Source organism: Cyprinus carpio, chromosome B8, assembly GCF_018340385.1.
Source record: "Cyprinus carpio isolate SPL01 chromosome B8, ASM1834038v1, whole genome shotgun sequence".
NCBI classification, from domain to species: Eukaryota; Metazoa; Chordata; class Actinopteri; order Cypriniformes; family Cyprinidae; genus Cyprinus; species Cyprinus carpio.
In genome coordinates, this window is record NC_056604.1 from 11,778,589 (window position 1) to 11,795,964 (window position 17,376).

The following is a 17,376-nucleotide window of genomic DNA, read 5'->3' on the forward strand; positions in this document are numbered from 1 at the left end:
TTGTATTTATTTGTAAAATTGCACTGTACAGTCTTATAGTCTAATTTATTGTCTGTGGTTATATGTTTGTTTTTCTAACACCAGTCAGCAGCAGTGCTCGTAATTTCGTTGTATGCAGAAAAATACAATGACAATAAAAGCGTTCAATTCAATTCAGGAGAAATATGTTCCGTTTAATTATATTGTCTAAAAGTGCCGCATGCGCGCAGCTGCCAGATAGCTCGCCGTGATCGTATAGTGGTTAGTACTCTGCGTTGTGGCCGCAGCAACCCCGGTTCGAATCCGGGTCACGGCAAAAGCATAAGGCAAAGCTAAGTTGTTTTGTTTGTTTGTGCTATGGAAGATGAAACAGCTACTACTACTTCATGTAATTCATGCACAAACATCATTGTGTACATATAATTGCTTATAAAAAATACTTGCGAATATTTTATTTATTAGCATATAGCTTAATACTATTTACCATCGGTGAATGTAAGACATTAAAAAAATCCATTTATATAACTGCATTTGTCTTTCCGTAAATCATCGGTGAATATTTTGTTTTCTTTTTGTTGTACGTTACATGCATCATGCATTCCCCTATGAATCCAATGATGTAATGCCAAAGTGGCGTCATATCCTGTTGCTGTTTTCTCACGCAGCAAACGTAATGCCTTCTTACCATTATCACGATTATTGATCTAAGCAGACGAAGCTCTGGCTCCCGAGTCAATCATACCCGAACTGTTATAAAATACAGTCAAACATTCAAATTTTTAAGACACGAAAACCTTTTGCTGTCTAGCACCGGGGCTTTTATTTTGAAACGTGTGAGCAGGCTGTTGGTTGTTTTTTAGTCTCGTGTTAACGGAGTTTTCATTGAACCTGCCTAGCGGTAAGAGAGGGGTAACGGGTAACCGCATCCATTGTTATTGTACTTTTAATTTTTTTACTGGATGACGACAGCGCATCTCTGAACGGGACCCGCAAAGCGGACTACCCACCATGTCGGCTGAGGAGGAGAGGGGGGTAGTTCGTGTCAAAGTCAAGGTGAGGAATTGTGGGGACCGAGCGGCAGGTACAAACCCATCCCACACACACACACACAGCTACACAGCGGGGTGGAAACACAATAACACACAGCAGTCCAGCCAGGCCAGGAGACAGTGTCTGGTTGCGTGTCTGCGTCTGTCGAGGAGCTTTTTTTAACATCCCTGGTCTTCAAGTCCATCGCTTGACTTCGCTGGCATCTTTGTTGTTTACAAATCGTGATCGCATCTTAATCATCCGCTTACTGGGCGTGCATTCCTTAAGGGTGTGTAATAATAGTATTGCTTTAATCCTTAGGTGACACACACTTTTTTGTAGAAATATGGTCATTTGTCGTTCTATTTAATTTGTTTTAGTTATGTTCTGTTGTTCGTGTCATATAATCGTTTGACATATACACGTTCATCGTGTGCAGTTACGTCGGTATCATTGTGTTATTGTAATAATGCTTGTTTGTATATTTATTTGTGAAGCCACGTCGTAAATAGAATAACTTTAAAAACACAAATCTACCGCTGACCTGATAGTGAGTCATGTTTGCTGTGAAGTGTCACATGATCAACCTGCCATGAATTCCCTCGCTTGTTTTTCAGTAATTTCTCAGGTCTGCTGTAATGAATGCGAAAAGCAGTGCATCCGCTTTCTGCAAGCAATTTAGGTATTGTTTCAAATAACGTTACAGGCCTAAGAGAACCGCCATAAATTATTAAATGGCACTTTTTCATGTTGGCCCATTTAAACCTCTGTTTCTTTAAGAAGTCTCTTCAGACGAGAGAATGTAGGTGACTGAATTTTGGTTTAATCACAGTGAACTTTTGATTAATCACTGCAATGACACTAATTCTTGAGACATGGGATAAAAATTATCTGCTATTTTAATGGCAAGATTTTACAATTACTCAATTATATAGTTGTAGGCTACATGCATGTTTTTTTCGCCTGACTGTGATGACTGCAGATCAGTTTGAAACCACCCTGTAGCATCAATTCATTGACTAACAAAGCCTGACTGTGATGACTGCAGATCAGTTTGAAACCACCCTGTAGCATCAATTCATTAGTTCATTGAATTATTGGCGCCTGACTGTGATGACTGCAGATCAGTTTGAAACCACCCTGTAGCATCAATTCATTAGTTCATTGAATTATTGTTAACTAAAACTATTAATTTTCAATAACTAAAACAAAGCTAAACAACACAAAATATAAATATTAGATAAAAAAACTTTAGAAATTAACTAAGTTTAAGTATTTAATTTAAGTACCAAATTTACTAAAACTTAAATAAACATAAAGGCTTAATAGAAGTATATACAAACTAATAAAAATGACAAAAACATACAAATTGACTAAACTTAAAAACAAACAAAAAAATGAATACAAAAAAACAAAAAAAAAAATGCTATGATACTGAAATAACAAGTAAACCACATTTTGGCAAGGGAGAAATAAAAAAAAGCCGGAGACGCACCTACACACGAGTGATTACTTCAGAACAATTTGAATTATTCATTGAATAAGTTTCATATATCTTGATTTCTCCCAGCACTCAAGACTCAGTATCAAATGGCAAATGAAGTTACACATTTTGGAATAATAAAAGAATTTAGGTTCAGTGTGAACCTTGACAGATGTGCTGCGATATGGTCTGCTTGGGACACATGACCTTGTCGGGCTGTGTTTTGCAGGTGTTTTAGCACGTGTTAGTAAAGTTCAAACTCAAAGCCATCTGTACAGCCAGAGTCAGTTTCCCACTGTTGGTAGCAACATTGAAAGCGACTCAACAGGCAGTAAATCCACCTGAATAAATAATGTGTCACCTGATTAGGTGATTTGCATTTCAGAGGATAGAGTAATTACCCTTTCAGGACCTTGAGGTAATTAACAAAGCAGGGTTATGTAAAATAGGCGGTTACACATTTTCTTTGTTTTTCTAAAATTGTTCCTTTAAAATCTGTCTGTTTGCAGAAGTGTGAAGGGGTGTTACCGGTGGAGTTCCGCTCCTTTGCTGTTGATCCCCAAATAACCTCACTGGAGGTATTGCAGCATATCCTGATACGAGCATTTGAGCTGAATGGGTGAGTGTGAAATTGCAAAATGTATTTGTTCGTGCTAATTGTCATTTAGATCTATAAAAAATACAGAGGTAACATTTTTTATGATTGTTTAATAGCAATGATAAGTAAATGAACTGCAGCAAACATAGATGCAGTCTTTTTTCTTTGGTTCCCTGTAGGAAACGCAACTTTGGGATAAGTTACCTGTCCCGTGACCGCGGAGGTGTGGAGGTCTACGTGTCTCTGCTGTCCGACTGGGATTTAGATGCAGCGTTTGTCAGTGCAGCAAAGCCTTTCCTCCAGCTCAAGATGGACATCAAACCATCAGAGGACAGTGAGTGAACTCCACATGATTCTATTTGGAGAGTATTAAAGGTCTGTTTAGCCATTCCTTACCCACAAATCAATAATCAATCAATCAAATAAAAAAACTGTGTAATTATAAGTTGATTTTTGGTAGTTGCTTTTCATTTCAAATGATTGTGTATTTACCTGAGAATATGCTTTTTTTTCCCCACTTATGTTTGTTGTTTTGTGGAGTCTACATATTGTATTTATTGGTTACAAGAATTATTTTAACATTCTGCATTTACCTGTAAATAAAACTAATCCAGTCTCAAATGCTTTAAAAAAATGCTGTTCTTCCTAGGTCCTGTTTTGGAGGATTGGGACATAATCAGCCCTAAGGATGTGATTGGCTCAGACCAGTTGCTGGGAGAGAAGAGGTCGTTGGCTTCTGCCGCACTTCCTTTCACACAGTCCCTGCTGTCCCAGGTTACTCATGATGTTCTTCACCCTATCAGCCAGCTGTTTTACCAGCTAGTGTCTGCTGCAGTCAGTCAGATTCACTAACTACTGCCTTGATATTTAATGAATGGCAATTACTCCCAAACAGGTGAAGTCATTAGATATTTCTGGCCTCTTTTTCAAGCCCTCTTTTGCTCTTGTAAGAAGCAGCTTTGTGCTGCTTTTGTGCTTACAAACTGATATATTAATTTGAAGATGGAGGGAATATTTTCTGCATCTCACTGATAGCTAATTAATCATGGGCCAGATATCTTATGTGATAAGAATGTTTCTTTCAACATGTCTTCCATCGAATACCATTGATTTTTGCTAGAAGTCTATTTAAATAGGAAACATTCTTGTGTCTACTTTGTACCTTCCTCCACATTCAGGTGGGTCGCACTCTATCACGTGTGCAGCAGGCCTTGAATTGGTCCTATGGGGAGGAAGTGAAACCATTCAAGCCTCCCTTAAGTGATGCTGAGTTCCACAGTTACCTGAACAGCCAAGGTCAACTGACCCGACCAGAGGAACTTAGACTTCGTATATATCATGGTGGAGTTGAGCCATCCTTACGCAAGGTAACCAGGCTGACTTTTGCATTTTTTAAAGGGTTCATCCTTTATAGACAGAGGGTTTTGTGATTAAGGTTAAAAACGCATAATACTCAGCACATATCAAATGATTTGTAATAACAGACAAAGCTAGAGAGACTACGTAACACTTGTGTGTTTTGCAACATTATTGTCGGAACCAAAATAGTTGGCACATCATTGTCTTTCAGTCTTGCCTTGTTTGAAAACAAATCCACATAAACTTATCATTTTGGCAGATCGGCTTCAATATAAGCTGTTTTTAGACTAATGAGAACATTTTGAATTCTGAAACTTACAGGATGATTTTATAGCACAATTACCTCTTAAATGTCAAAAGATCAATGGAATTTTGATTTCTCAGTTCATGACCCCTTTAACTAATCTACCACTAGAGGATATTATCTTATTACTTTCTGTACATAAATTTAGTTTTAGCTCTGAATACAAATTATTATAGTTAATGTTTTTAGATAATTTATTACCATACTTTAAATTATGGATTATAATCATGTGTCCATAAAATAATAAAGTGCACATTTTAAAAGCTTTTTTAAGAGTCTGATGAATTCAAACCTGAATTTTTCTCTTCCATCTCTGTATTTTTGTGACAGGTTGTTTGGCGATACCTCCTTAATGTGTACCCGGATGGTCTGACAGGACAAGAGAGAATGGACTACATGAAGAGGAAGACAAGAGAGTACGACCAGCTGAAGAGCGAATGGACAGAACGGGTCAGCGCAGAGGACCTGGAGTTCATCAGGGGAAACGTTCTAAAAGATGTTCTTCGAACAGACCGAGCACATCCTTACTACGCAGGTTCAGAGGACAGCCCACATCTCACTGCCTTGACAGACCTCCTCACCACCTTTGCTATTACACACCCACAGGTAAACACGCAGTAATACCCTTCGATAACACTAGGATGTGCCTTTACCTCTGTGGGAAATAATCGGTCCTCGTTTGCTTTCACAGGTGTCTTATTGCCAAGGCATGAGCGACATTGCCTCGCCAATCCTCGCCGTCATGGACAACGAAGCTCATGCCTTTATCTGCTTCTGTGGCATTATGAAACGTCTTGAGGGCAACTTCCGCCCTGACGGACAACTTATGTCCATTAAGTTCCAGCATCTCAAGTTGCTTCTGCAGTACTCAGACCCTGAGTTTTATGCCTACCTAGTCTCAAAAGGTGCAGACGATCTGTTTTTCTGTTACCGCTGGCTGCTTTTGGAGCTGAAGCGTGAATTCGCTTTTGATGATGCCCTGAGAATGCTGGAGGTCACCTGGAGCTCCTTGCCACCTGATCCACCTGAGACAGAGGTGGAGCTCCTGGGGCCAGCGCTTGAGGCAGATCAGTCCAATGGCTCGCAGAATTTCAATCAGAATGTGGACATGGAGGAGATGGAAGACAAGCAGACAGAAAGGCAGAGGAGACGTCACATGCTAAGACCGTCCCGAGAGGAGGCAGATGGGGGACGTAACTTGATCTTAGAGGAGGAGAAGGGGCCTCGGAAGGAAGGTGAAGGAGAGTACGGTGTAGATGACATGGTCAAGAATGATGTCACAGCTCCAACTCCCTCATTTGAGAAGCAGGCAAGTTTTGGGGAATTCAAGTACTATAGTGGCCGAAACGAGGACAGCTTTGAGATGAATGAAAACGATTGCTCTGATCCTATGTTATCTTCAGTACAGTTTCAGTCTGCACACTCCACGTTGCCATTCTCGGTCCGTCAGTCCACAGAGGAAAGTGAGGATGACCCTGGAGAGCAGGAACCTCTTATCGGTAATCATACACCGTCTTCTCCAGGGCAGAGAGACTCTCCCAATGGTCAAGCAGCTTCCCCAGCATCATCTCTTAATTCTGGTCTACCAAATTGGAAGAGTAGCTCAAATCATTCACCGGAAGCATCTAATTCTCCATCCAGCTGGAGAACGGCATCTCCCGATGCCCTTTCAAAATGCACATCCTCTTCCTCTAGTGTAGACAAAGCTGAGTCTCCTGATAAACCTCCTGGGGGTTTCATGTCCTCGCAAGCTGTATTAAATGAAACTGGGGCTCAATCCCCATCAGTGGTCCCAGGGAAATCTCTACTGGCGTCTCCGTCACAGGGTTCCAATCGTTCGCTTCTCTCTTCGCCTGTTTTATCCTTTGGCAAGTCACCGTCTTTGCCCAAAGCGTTCTCCAGCAATCTTCCCTCGCCATGCAGAGCCCCCGGGTCTAGCGTAACCTCTCCAAACACAAACAAACCAGAAGGAGGCACAATTAAACCCTGCTCGCTTCCTCCTCCTCAAGAGTTTGGGAAAGGGAATCCCTTTATGCTTTTCCTTTGTCTGTCTATCCTGCTGGAACATCGTGACCACATTGTTAAAAACAGCCTGGATTACAATGAGCTGGCCATGCACTTTGACCGCCTGGTCCGTCGCCATAACCTTGGGCGTGTTCTGCAGCGAGCTAAAGCCCTCTTTGCAGACTACCTTCAGAGTGAGGTATGGGACTCGGAGGAAGGGGATGAAGTCAGCTTAGACTCCCCAACCACAGCGGCAACATCCCCCCAGACACCCACATGTAGACCTCCTTTCCTCAATGTACAGCCCTCTCAGGGTACCTTCCCGAATTCAACCTATAATCTGGCCAATACCATTCCCTCTCCAACAACTCCTCTTGCCCTCTCTCCATCTGATTCCTGATTCTGTGCAGGAGTAGATTATCTCCAGAAACCAGCTCCGCACCACAAACGGACCCAGAAGCAAGTTTTACTGTACCTTGCCAAGTCACAGCATACCTTTGTGCTTTACACATGCTTAATAAGACTTGTATTGTTTTATGTCAACAACCAAAGCTTAGTGACTTCTCCCTCCTTTTTCCTGTCCAACAAGGCAAGCCCCTTTCATTGTACTGTATCTTTTTTTTAATTGCACTTTATTGATTGTCCTATGAAAGGGCAGGCCAGTTTGTGTCTCATTTCACTTTGTAAATAACACTTTCAAAAGGCACATTATGGGCACGTAAAACCCATTATAGTAACCTAACTTACTTAAAACAAAGCAACAAGATTATACTGTTATTTATTTCTCTGTGTGCAATCTTTATTTTGTCAAAAACGGTGTTATCAGCATCCTCTTGAGGTTATCGTGGCTCTGTTGTTGTAGGGCGGAGAATGTTTACTCAAGTAAATCTTTTGAGATGCTCTCTGAAATGTATTCATGAATTTGTTTGACATTGCCAGCAGCAAAGGTGTATTTGTTATACTGATTCGTGGCATTTGTGCTTTATGAGAACCTTAAGCCTTGACTTTTGTTCGTACGAAACATTTGACCAGAGATGAAGGTGCTGATGCATTATCCAGTATCCCATCAATGTGAAACCTCCTGTTGTAGAATAGGTAACATTCAGCCCCAATCTTGAATTGATCTCTGAACTACCAGTAGAAATCTTCTCTAGTGTACAACAGCTATTTGACCTGTCAGCTGTAGCTCTACATGCTGTGGATGTTTTGGTAAAGCAGCACTCAGCATTGAGAATGGCTGCTAATTTGGTTTCACTTATCCTCAGCTTTGTTGGAGAAGTGCCTCGTTTCACTGAATTAGGCAATTTTGTCTCTCTTTCTTCTGTGGTAAATATAATTTCATTGCTTTCATCCTTCTTCCACCAAAGGTTTGTCTGTTCATTCGTTGCCATAACGACTTTATCATTAAGAGGCAACTATCAAGGATCCCTGCTGTCAAAAAAAAAAAAAATCTGAGTATTACAAAAGTGTTAAATGCCTTCAGCAGAATGCATTTCATTGGAGACCATAGACTCATTCTTTATGTCTTAATATCAAGTGTTCTTTTTCGCTTGTTTTTTCTAAGTGCTAAAATGATAAACCTGCACATGGACTAAAAAATTATTTCCCTGGAAAGTGGAACAGTGATGAGTCCTTGTACTTGTATGTTTGGTTCTGTATGATAGTATTTTACTCATACCCATGGAGAGACTTGCTAGATTGAATGCTTGCAATACTCCTATTTGTACAATAAATTAACTGAATATTAATTGATCAGTGACCTTTCTTTAGACACAAAAAAAGTTAATGCAATCCTTGCTGGAAGTGCATCTTAATCTGTGTGTGTTGGGTTTTTTTTTTTTTTTTTTTTTTTAATAAACATGATAGCTGGTTTCTAGCTGTCTAAGGTGGAAGATCATTTTGGACCAGCAACAAACCTGCAACTTGCTTGTTGAGCTGGTTTTTATAGTATGATAGCTGGTCACTCGGCTAACAACCAACTACCACAGTCTAAAACACTGAGAAAGCTTTCTTATTTAAAATTATTTTGTAGTTATTGATTAATTTATTAGTATGTTTTTTGCTTCTTGTTGTAACACCGTAGGCCATTTTAGCTTTTTGTTGTCGAAAGAAATGTGTAGATTTCCTAAATATTTTGTTTGAAATGGTCAGGAAAATGGCAAGTCTTGGAAGCATTGTTGGATTGATGAAATAACTTATTTCATGTATCTTTGGCTATTGGATAACTGTAAAGGCAATATTCTTAGCACAAGGCTTTTATGTAATTTGATTGTTTTGCATGTTTAACACCGTTTCAGTGTTTCTAATGCAATTGTGTTACCTAATCATATTTTATTAGAAGTGTGAATTCCAGCTTCCACTACTGTGCAAAAGTTTCAATCAGGGCAATGCGGTAGTTGTTTAGTGGCTTGCAGGATTCTACTGGCATGGTCATAAGATACAGGTGCTGGTCATACAATTAGAATACCATCAAAAAGTTGATTTATTTCACTAATTCCATTCAAAAAGTGAAACTTTTATATTATATTCATTCATTACACACAGACTGATATATTTCAAATGTTTATTTCTTTTAATTTTGATGATTATAACTGACAACTAAGGAAAATCATAAATTCAGTATCTCAGAAAATTAGAATATTGTGAAAAGGTTCAATATTGAAGACACCTGGTGCCACACTCTAATCAGTTAATTAACTCAAAACACACCTGCAAAGGCCTTTAAATGGTCTCTCAGTCTAGTTCTGTAGGCTACACAATCATGGGGAAGACTGCTGATTTGACAGTTGTCCAAAAGACGACCATTAACACCTTGCATAAGGAGGACAAGACACAAAAGTTAATTGCAATAGAGGCTGACGGTTCACAGAGCTCTGTGTCTGTATCACGACACATAAAGAGCCATGATGTATAATTATTATTAATGTATATTATAAAGAGCCGGTATGTATTGTTTGAATTTCTCTAAAAATGACAACATTTGAGAGTGGAGGCTTTGTTTCATACCAAGAAACCACTATATAATATATACATAAATTTCCTCCTTTGCTCCGCGATGTATTTTTCACCGAATGAAAACATGATGTAGACTAGGGCGTGAGAGCCATGACCGGAAATAGCAACAGTAAGGGGCGGGCCTTTGCGAAGGGTTTACATTATGGAATGTTTAAATTATATGCAAAAACAACAACAACAACAACAACAAAAAATCTTAAACTCAGAGAAAACAATTGATAATCCACAGATTTCTTGAGACGTTTGGAGGCTCAAGTCTATGGCGTATTCCACTAAAAATATTTGTTTTGGCTCAAAATGCCGAAACCCGGGATCGAACCAGGGACCTTTAGATCTTCAGTCTAACGCTCTCCCAACTGAGCTATTTCGGCAGGTGATGCTTTTGTGTGGCGAAGTTATACTATAATGCATCTGCAAAACAATATTCAGTTAAGTAGATATTAATATGTGATGTTTGAAGTTTATGATCATAATCAAATGATGTATCTGCCAATCAATTTAATGAAATGTAAACATACCCAGTTTTTATGGGATAGTCTTCCAGAACAGAAAGGCTTGTCTTTCGAACGTATATAACGTTAGTTAATTTGATTTCAATTTAAAAGTACTTATACTTTATTGAGTACTTTACTGGCTCGACTGTGTTTACATACAATATTACCAAATCACGACACACAAGTCACTGTGTCTTATTTCGAAGACCGCTGCGCCCTCCTGTGGTCGCATACTTCATCGAGGATGTGTCACTTCAGAAAAGAAACCGTTATAAAATTGGTTGTAATTTGTCTTGGAACATAAATAATAGTAATTTATTTTTTATTTTGGAATACAATCGTTACTTTTCTGAAATGAGGCATCCTTTATAGTTGCGACCATAAATTGCGACCACAGGAGGCCGCAGCAGTCTTCGAAATGAACGCTAGTAGCTAGTAGTCATACTACATAGAGTCACGTGGTCTTGTAGTGTACTTATCGGGCCAGTGGCGCAATGGATAACGCGTCTGACTACGGATCAGAAGATTCTAGGTTCGACTCCTGGCTGGCTCGTATCTTTTCCTCTTTCGAATAACCAGAGATAGTGTTTGTATCTGTAACTTAAGAGAAGATCATTTATTTTATCTCATTTACTACACACAAGGCATTACTTTAAAACTTTATTGTGGCAGCAAAGCAGTTTACAAAAGGTGTGCATCAATCAACAATCAATCCAATCCATATCTCAAAGGCTAATAAAGCAAGTATTTTTTTCTGTTAGTAGCACATTTCTTAATAGAACAGCTTGGCATGTTGAGGTCCTTCCAGCTGTGGGTGAGGTTACTGTGTAAGACAGCTGGTCCTCTTATCTTCAACAGCTACTCTGGAGACTGCTCATTTGTTCTGGAAAACAGTAAGAATATGATGTTAAAATGTATTCAGTTTAATTAACAAAAAAAATAAAAATAATAATAATATACATAAGCTCTGAACATAAAATCCCAACCTCATCCTTGCACTCAGGAACATTTGTACATTTTTTTCTATCTGTTTGTGGTTCCAAACCCTCACAGTTAACAACTGGATCCCCTGCAAAAATACTGCGGTCTTGGGAACTATAGGAGATAAAGAAAATCAAAGAAAACTGATTGTTAAACAATGCACAACCTACAGTATGAATGTAATGAAATATCTTATGAATGTCTTATTTCAGTTAGTAGCGTGAGATGTTTTTTCTCCTACCGGTATTTAGAGATGTCAGCAACACACTTTCTTTCTCTTGTTTGTTTAGAGTCTTGCCCACAGTCAGGTTTGCAATTACTCCACTCAGTCCACTCTGACAAGACGCCCTTCACTGGACACAGTTCAGGGAGTTATTTGTTACTTTATACCTACAATACCTTACTCCTGCAATGGTTTGGAAAATGCAAATTTTGTCTGAAACTAGGAACAACCATCCTCTAATATCATCATTCACAATATGTAGAGATCATACAATACAATTAGTGCTTTAAGAAACAATCTGTGATTACAAAATGTGATATAATTTGATGCTAAACAATAAAAATGAGCATGCTCTGTATTTATGTAGCTTATGCTGCGTGGCTGCACCTGAATATGCCTACTTCAATACTATTTATAGTATGTGAAAAACAGTACGGCAAAAGAAGTATGTCCAAATTCATAGCATGCAATAAACGGTAGGCAAAAAGTACCTGAATGACCTACTACCTCTCTTGAGATTCTGAAGTAGTTACTGTCCCATGAAACCACAAAAGAGGATTTGTGAATGGCGGTGAAGGCTGGAAGGTCACGTACTACCCCTATTCATTCTATACAGTGCATACTTTTTTAATGTCGTAAAAGTAAGCTTTAAACTAAATCTATTGCCTACTAGACAGAATGCAATTTCGGACACAGCTATGATTTTTCTTTGCACTCACTGTCACAGTTGCTAATGTCATAGCAGTCGCCATGTTGAACAATATCTCCTTCACAGACATTTCCATTGTTTTTTCTATCAACACAGTCCCTCTCTCTCCTTCGGGTTCCCACCCTGGTAGTGCATTTAATTTTTCTAGTGGAAGGAGATTTACATGGACTCCACTCACTCCATTCGGTCCACATCCCATGTACTGATACAAAAAGAGTGAAATGTTAAACGTTAAACAATCGATTCTTTTTCAATTGTTTCGATAAATTGTGTCACTCTACTTACCTGGACAGGGAACAGCAATGATGCAGATGCCAGTTTTTTGCTCTTCACCTTGGCACTGTCTTCCACCATGTGCGGGTTTAGGAGAATCACACAACCGTCTTTGAGTCTGCTTGCCCACTCCACACGTCACAGAGCAGGGTGTGGAACCTGTCCAAGCGCCCCAGTTTCCATCAACTGTGGAGCAGAGATATAAAGCTGTGGTTTCTAAAAACCTCTTGTATGTTTGGCTTTTTTATAAAAGACAACAAAGTATATTACCTGGGCAGAAAGGTGGTCCGCTGCAAGGACGGCTGTCTGTGTCGGAGCCTTCGCAGTCATTGCCACGTGGAAACACAGATGGAGGAGGGTTGGTGCATGTCCTTGTACGAAGCTCTTTTTCAGGTTTGCGTCCTTCATAAAGACAAGTAACTGGACAGGGACCCCAACTTCCCCAACTGGCCCACCCGCCATGAGCTAGACATCACATGAGAACATGTTTTTCATTTTCAGTATCTTTAGTAAGTAAAAAAGAGAGAAAACTATACTTACTCGGACAGATTTTTTCTGTGGAGCAATTGATGGTTTCCTCTTCTGCACCGCTACAGGAGCCCCCACATTGTGGAATGGGTTCAGAGCATGTTCTTCGTCTCTTTCTCATTCCATCGCCACATGTGACTGAACATTGCTGCCATTTCCCCCACTCTGACCAGCCACCTTCAACTGGACAATATATATACAGAAACATGAGAAAGGACATGGAAACATTTATGTTGAAATGTAACAATTGCTCTACAATTTTTCTTTCTACCTGGACAGCAAACTTTTTTCACACATGGTTTAGTTTGAACTGTTCCTAGTTTTTCAGGGTCTGCGCAATCACCAATTCCATAACAAGACCTTCGTCTTTGGCTGACTCCCTCTGTACAACTCACCGAGCACTCACCCCAGCGAGTCCATTCAGACCACGTTGGCCGCCTGGAGGTCAACAATCAACATACAAGACATTTTTAAGGGATATGCTGTGCGTATCATTTGATCTCATTTATTTCAGTTCAGCTAATTCAGCAGCCTGAAGAGTTACATTATCTGAAAGGTCAAATGGTGATTGGTGAAAGTCTCCAATGTATTTTTTTTTTTTTTTTTCATAAAAAATGCAATACTATTTATAAAGGTTTCCACAAAAAAGACCATTAACATTACAATACTTTAAAGTCTCCGCCATATTGTGACATACATCAGAATGTAAAGTGAAAATGTCTGCATGTTATAAGCTTTAAGGAAAATGTAAACTTTATTAAGAAATAGTAAATAGGAAGTAGTTCTCCCATCTGTTTTTTTTTTTTTTTTTTTAATCTAATAAACAATAATGAAGCTCAATGTGATATTTGTCTGTTTTTGGACATGAACATTATATACATCACATCATTAAAACTCACCCACAAGACCTACAAACGCCATCTGCTTCTTTGTAGCCATAGTTGGTGTTCAAGCAACAGTCATCTTTTTTAACTTGACCCAAAAGATCACTACATTTCCCAGTGGACAGGGTAAATGATGAAAAACAGTCCACTATCTGTGAAACTCAGAAACCCACCAAATTAATTAAAGAATTAAATACTTAATACACTTTTTGGCTGGTATTATTGCCATGGCACAGATGATCAGGATGCATTAATATTTAAAAAAATGTATAAAAAACTGCACAATCAGTTGTTTAAGGGATTTACTAACTGATTATAATTTGCAAAAACAGATAATTTACATAAAAAAAGATCATTTGGAAGTTGGTACAAAAAGTATTTGAGAAAAAAGTCAGTCAGCTATGAATATTTTTGCTTAATATTCATGTAGATATGACTGAATATTTATATGTAATCACAAAACATTTCCAACCTGATTGCTGGACATAAATCCCAAGGAGCACAATCCCCCACAAGATCAGATTCATGGCTGAATCAGTGTGACTGAAATGCTTTCTGAAAATTAAAGGACTTGAAAATAAAATAACAACAAATAAACACTGTAAAATTATTACTAATCAAACAGTACACAAAAACTGAAACTGCAAACAAATGTGGGTGTGGGTTATTGAGTAATACAAATTAATTGATAAATTGATCATTCAAATTAAAGGTTCAAATACTAATGTATTAAGTTCATACATTACGAATTCAATATTTTAACCAATGTAAGATTTAACCATTTACATTATACACTTACCTTTATTGTGACAGTTTAAGAGATAAGAGTTGTTACACCCTGCCTAGCTTCCTCAAAAGTGACTTTACAAAAACCTTGTTTATGAAAATGAATTTTTCATTGTGTAACAGGTTATCCAGCTAGCCTTATTTGAAAATGATTTAGCAGATTCATCATCATTACATGCTGGTTTGTAAAAGAATAAAATATTTTCAGTTTCATCCCTTCAGCAGTTCAGGGGTGTGTTTTTCTATTGGTAATGACAGAACTTGCAACCATTAGTTTTTGGGAAAAGCACCCCAGCGCAGTTGTTGAGCATAGTCACGTACTGTCAAAGCGTATCTCTTTGCTAATTCTTTAAATTGTCCTAGCCTACCAACAAGCATAACATTATTTCAAATAAAAGCTGCATAATAGCCTGCATGAAATCATGTTTGCATGCAAAATAAACTTACCCAATCCATGCAAGTTTTTCAGGAAAGGATGTTCAGGAAAGAAAAAAAAAACAATCTCAACACCAGACCTCCGCAGAACATTTTCATATACATGTGCTTGTTATAGGGTAAATAGTAAATTAATATCAAAGTTAATGAGAAATTAACATTAAAAATAATACAGTCATGTGTCAAATCTTTGGACTGTTATACTTGAGCCTGAAACATCTTCTGCTCTGATATTTATTTATTTATGCATGCATGCATGCATGTATTTATGTTTGTTTGTTTTGCACAGACAGAAATACTTGTGACATTTTTAACATGATTACTACCAATATTCTCAGGCCTCGTCTGTTTTATCATCAAGTGTCAGTGACATCTAGGCCATGTGTTCATGTTTTTTACATAGTTAAGCAATATAAGAGGAAGAAGAGGGCTGTTTTCCCAAACATGAGATTGTAAATTTGAAATTTGTTTTATACAGTTCAGATAGAAGGTGTTAATATTAAAAGGGTCATCGGATGCCCATTTTCCACAAGTTGATATGATTCTTTATGGTCTTAATGATGGAATTTCTTTCCATCCCTTGTTCTATAAGAATATCTTTAATTTTATTTTCTTCTTCCATTTGCTGCCATTTCTGCCTGTATTTATGCTATTTATTGCTTCTAAACAAGACATGTTCTGCATCTTCCTTGGTTTAACATTTTGTACATAATCCATCACTCTTCCCTATTGTCTGCAATGTATCATTCAATCCAGTACAACCTAATCTCAGCCTTGAGTATACTACTTCTCGCCTGTTTGCCATATTTATCCTTTTTCCTACTACTTTTGTTTGGTTTATATGATCATGTTTAGCTTTAGACTCAGACTCCCATTCTTTTTGCCATATTTGCATTATTTCATCTTTAATCTCAGCTTTAATTTCTCATTTCCTCCTTACGACTAATTTAATTATCTTAATTCTGCAACTATCCAACACAACTCAGTAATTATCCAAAAAAACACAACTGTAAAAACAGAAAGATGGTTATTTAATCTATAACCCAATTTTTTATATATATATTAAATTCTGGAATATAAATTCTTATGCCACAATGACCATTTTTGTTTTTTGACCCATCTGTAAATATTTTAAGATATTCATAATATAATGAAGACAAATTTGGTCATATTTTGCAAAACTTAGATCATCTTGGTATTCTCTTTTCTCTTTTAGTAATTCTATATTGATGTCCGAAATAGGGCTACATCACACAGACAGGTATCTGAGATCGGCTTGATATGAGAAAGAGGAAATGATTTAACGAGATTAAAAAAAACAAACACTGGGTGGATCTTTATCATTATAGGGTGGCTGTGTACACACACTGCCAATACACATTCAGTTCAAACAAATTGTAAAAGTGCATGTAGCATCCGATGACCTCTTTAAGTGATTTACATTTTAGACACAGTAGCCTGTTGTCTGTTTTACATACAGTTAAACATAATTTATTTTCCCACCATAATTTTTAAATATTAATCATTTTAATACATGTTAAAATTGTTATATTTAAAACATAAATTGTATAACATTATGTAGGCAATTATAACTGTTTTAAGAGCATTCATGCTACCCTTGATCTGCATTAAACAGTATGTGTAAATAAATCTGATGCCACTTAAGATGTTTATTTGAAATATCTTAAATGGCAGTTTGCATTGTCATGTGTGTAGTGCCATGGGTCAGCACTGACAACACAGCACAGCCAAAAAAGGAAAAAGACTGCTACATGAAATGAGAGCATTGACGTTTTTCAAGCTGCATATTGCACATATTTTTATGTATGGTGCAATCACATTGAGGTTCTTACTTCTTAGCGGTTATGCACTAAAATAGCTTTATATGTATGGTCATGTGGAATCTAAAAGCAACAAAGATTTCTGCTGGATTGTACGCTTGTGACTCACAAACTACACATCATGATACGTGCATGGTATTGTGTGAAATATGTGAGCTAATTTGCTTATGCTTTATTCTACCAATAGTTTCCAATAAAATATTTCACATGTTACAAAAACAGCATTGCAAGCTATGGAACATGTTACCTGTTTCTGATGCAGAAAAGCTAGTTCATGCATTCATGACCTCAAGACTGGACTATTGTGCTGGACTAATGCACTGCTAGGTGGTTGTCCTGCATCTTCAATATACATGCAACAGGTAGTCCAAAATGCAGCTCCTAACCATGTCAAGAAAATTATCAAGAAAAATATGTATCAGATACAAAACATTATTAGTTATAATGGTTT

At 37.8% G+C, this 17,376-nt stretch overlaps 2 protein-coding genes and 3 non-coding genes across 6 annotated transcripts; 3 read left to right on the plus strand and 2 right to left on the minus strand.

The window, feature by feature from the left end:
* The first annotated feature begins 223 nt into the window (after positions 1-223).
* trnah-gug lies at positions 224-295 on the plus strand. Its single transcript has one exon. It is a non-coding gene; the product is annotated as a tRNA-His (tRNA).
* Positions 296-655: 360 nt separating this feature from the next.
* On the plus strand, positions 656-8,504 carry tbc1d25 (TBC1 domain family, member 25). Its single transcript, XM_042729694.1, has 7 exons — positions 656-1,032; positions 3,001-3,110; positions 3,269-3,423; positions 3,739-3,863; positions 4,268-4,456; positions 5,083-5,358; positions 5,444-8,504. The coding sequence occupies exons 1-7, from the start codon at positions 988-990 to the stop codon at positions 7,154-7,156; spliced, it is 2,613 nt and encodes an 870-aa protein (XP_042585628.1). The 5' UTR covers positions 656-987; the 3' UTR covers positions 7,157-8,504.
* Positions 8,505-10,069: 1,565 nt separating this feature from the next.
* trnaf-gaa lies at positions 10,070-10,142 on the minus strand. The gene has a single exon. It is a non-coding gene; the product is annotated as a tRNA-Phe (tRNA).
* A 603-nt stretch (positions 10,143-10,745) lies between these two features.
* On the plus strand, positions 10,746-10,818 carry trnar-acg. Its single transcript has one exon. It is a non-coding gene; the product is annotated as a tRNA-Arg (tRNA).
* A 94-nt stretch (positions 10,819-10,912) lies between these two features.
* LOC109067194 (properdin) lies at positions 10,913-14,795 on the minus strand. Of its 2 annotated transcripts, none has more exons than XM_019084200.2 (11): positions 14,663-14,795; positions 14,336-14,418; positions 13,879-14,023; positions 13,251-13,417; positions 12,992-13,162; positions 12,722-12,916; positions 12,464-12,637; positions 12,189-12,380; positions 11,488-11,599; positions 11,252-11,360; positions 10,913-11,148 (listed from the first exon to the last, which is right to left on the minus strand). In XM_019084200.2, exons 2-11 carry the CDS (start codon positions 14,388-14,390, stop codon positions 11,140-11,142), a joined length of 1,329 nt encoding a protein of 442 aa, XP_018939745.2. In that variant the 5' UTR covers positions 14,391-14,418; positions 14,663-14,795; the 3' UTR covers positions 10,913-11,139. The 2 variants fall into 2 exon arrangements, with proteins under 2 accessions (XP_018939745.2, XP_042585629.1); XM_042729695.1 differs by having other exon boundaries at positions 14,336-14,433; positions 14,663-14,770.
* Between the last annotated feature and the right edge of the window lie 2,581 nt (positions 14,796-17,376).

Excerpts from the sequence above, each read along its gene's own strand:
- LOC109067194 (XM_019084200.2), bottom strand. The coding sequence starts at position 14,390 with ATGAATCTGATCTTGTGGGGGATTGTGCTCCTTGGGATTTATGTCCAG. Across the intron at positions 12,638-12,721 it reads CGGACCACCTTTCTGCCCAG|TTGATGGAAACTGGGGCGCT; the intron begins GTAATATACTTT and ends TCTGCTCCACAG. Across the intron at positions 11,361-11,487 it reads GCTGACATCTCTAAATACCG|TTCCCAAGACCGCAGTATTT; the intron begins GTAGGAGAAAAA and ends TATCTCCTATAG.
- tbc1d25 (XM_042729694.1), top strand. The coding sequence starts at position 988 with ATGTCGGCTGAGGAGGAGAGGGGGGTAGTTCGTGTCAAAGTCAAG. Across the intron at positions 1,033-3,000 it reads TAGTTCGTGTCAAAGTCAAG|AAGTGTGAAGGGGTGTTACC; the intron begins GTGAGGAATTGT and ends GTCTGTTTGCAG. Across the intron at positions 5,359-5,443 it reads TTGCTATTACACACCCACAG|GTGTCTTATTGCCAAGGCAT; the intron begins GTAAACACGCAG and ends TTGCTTTCACAG.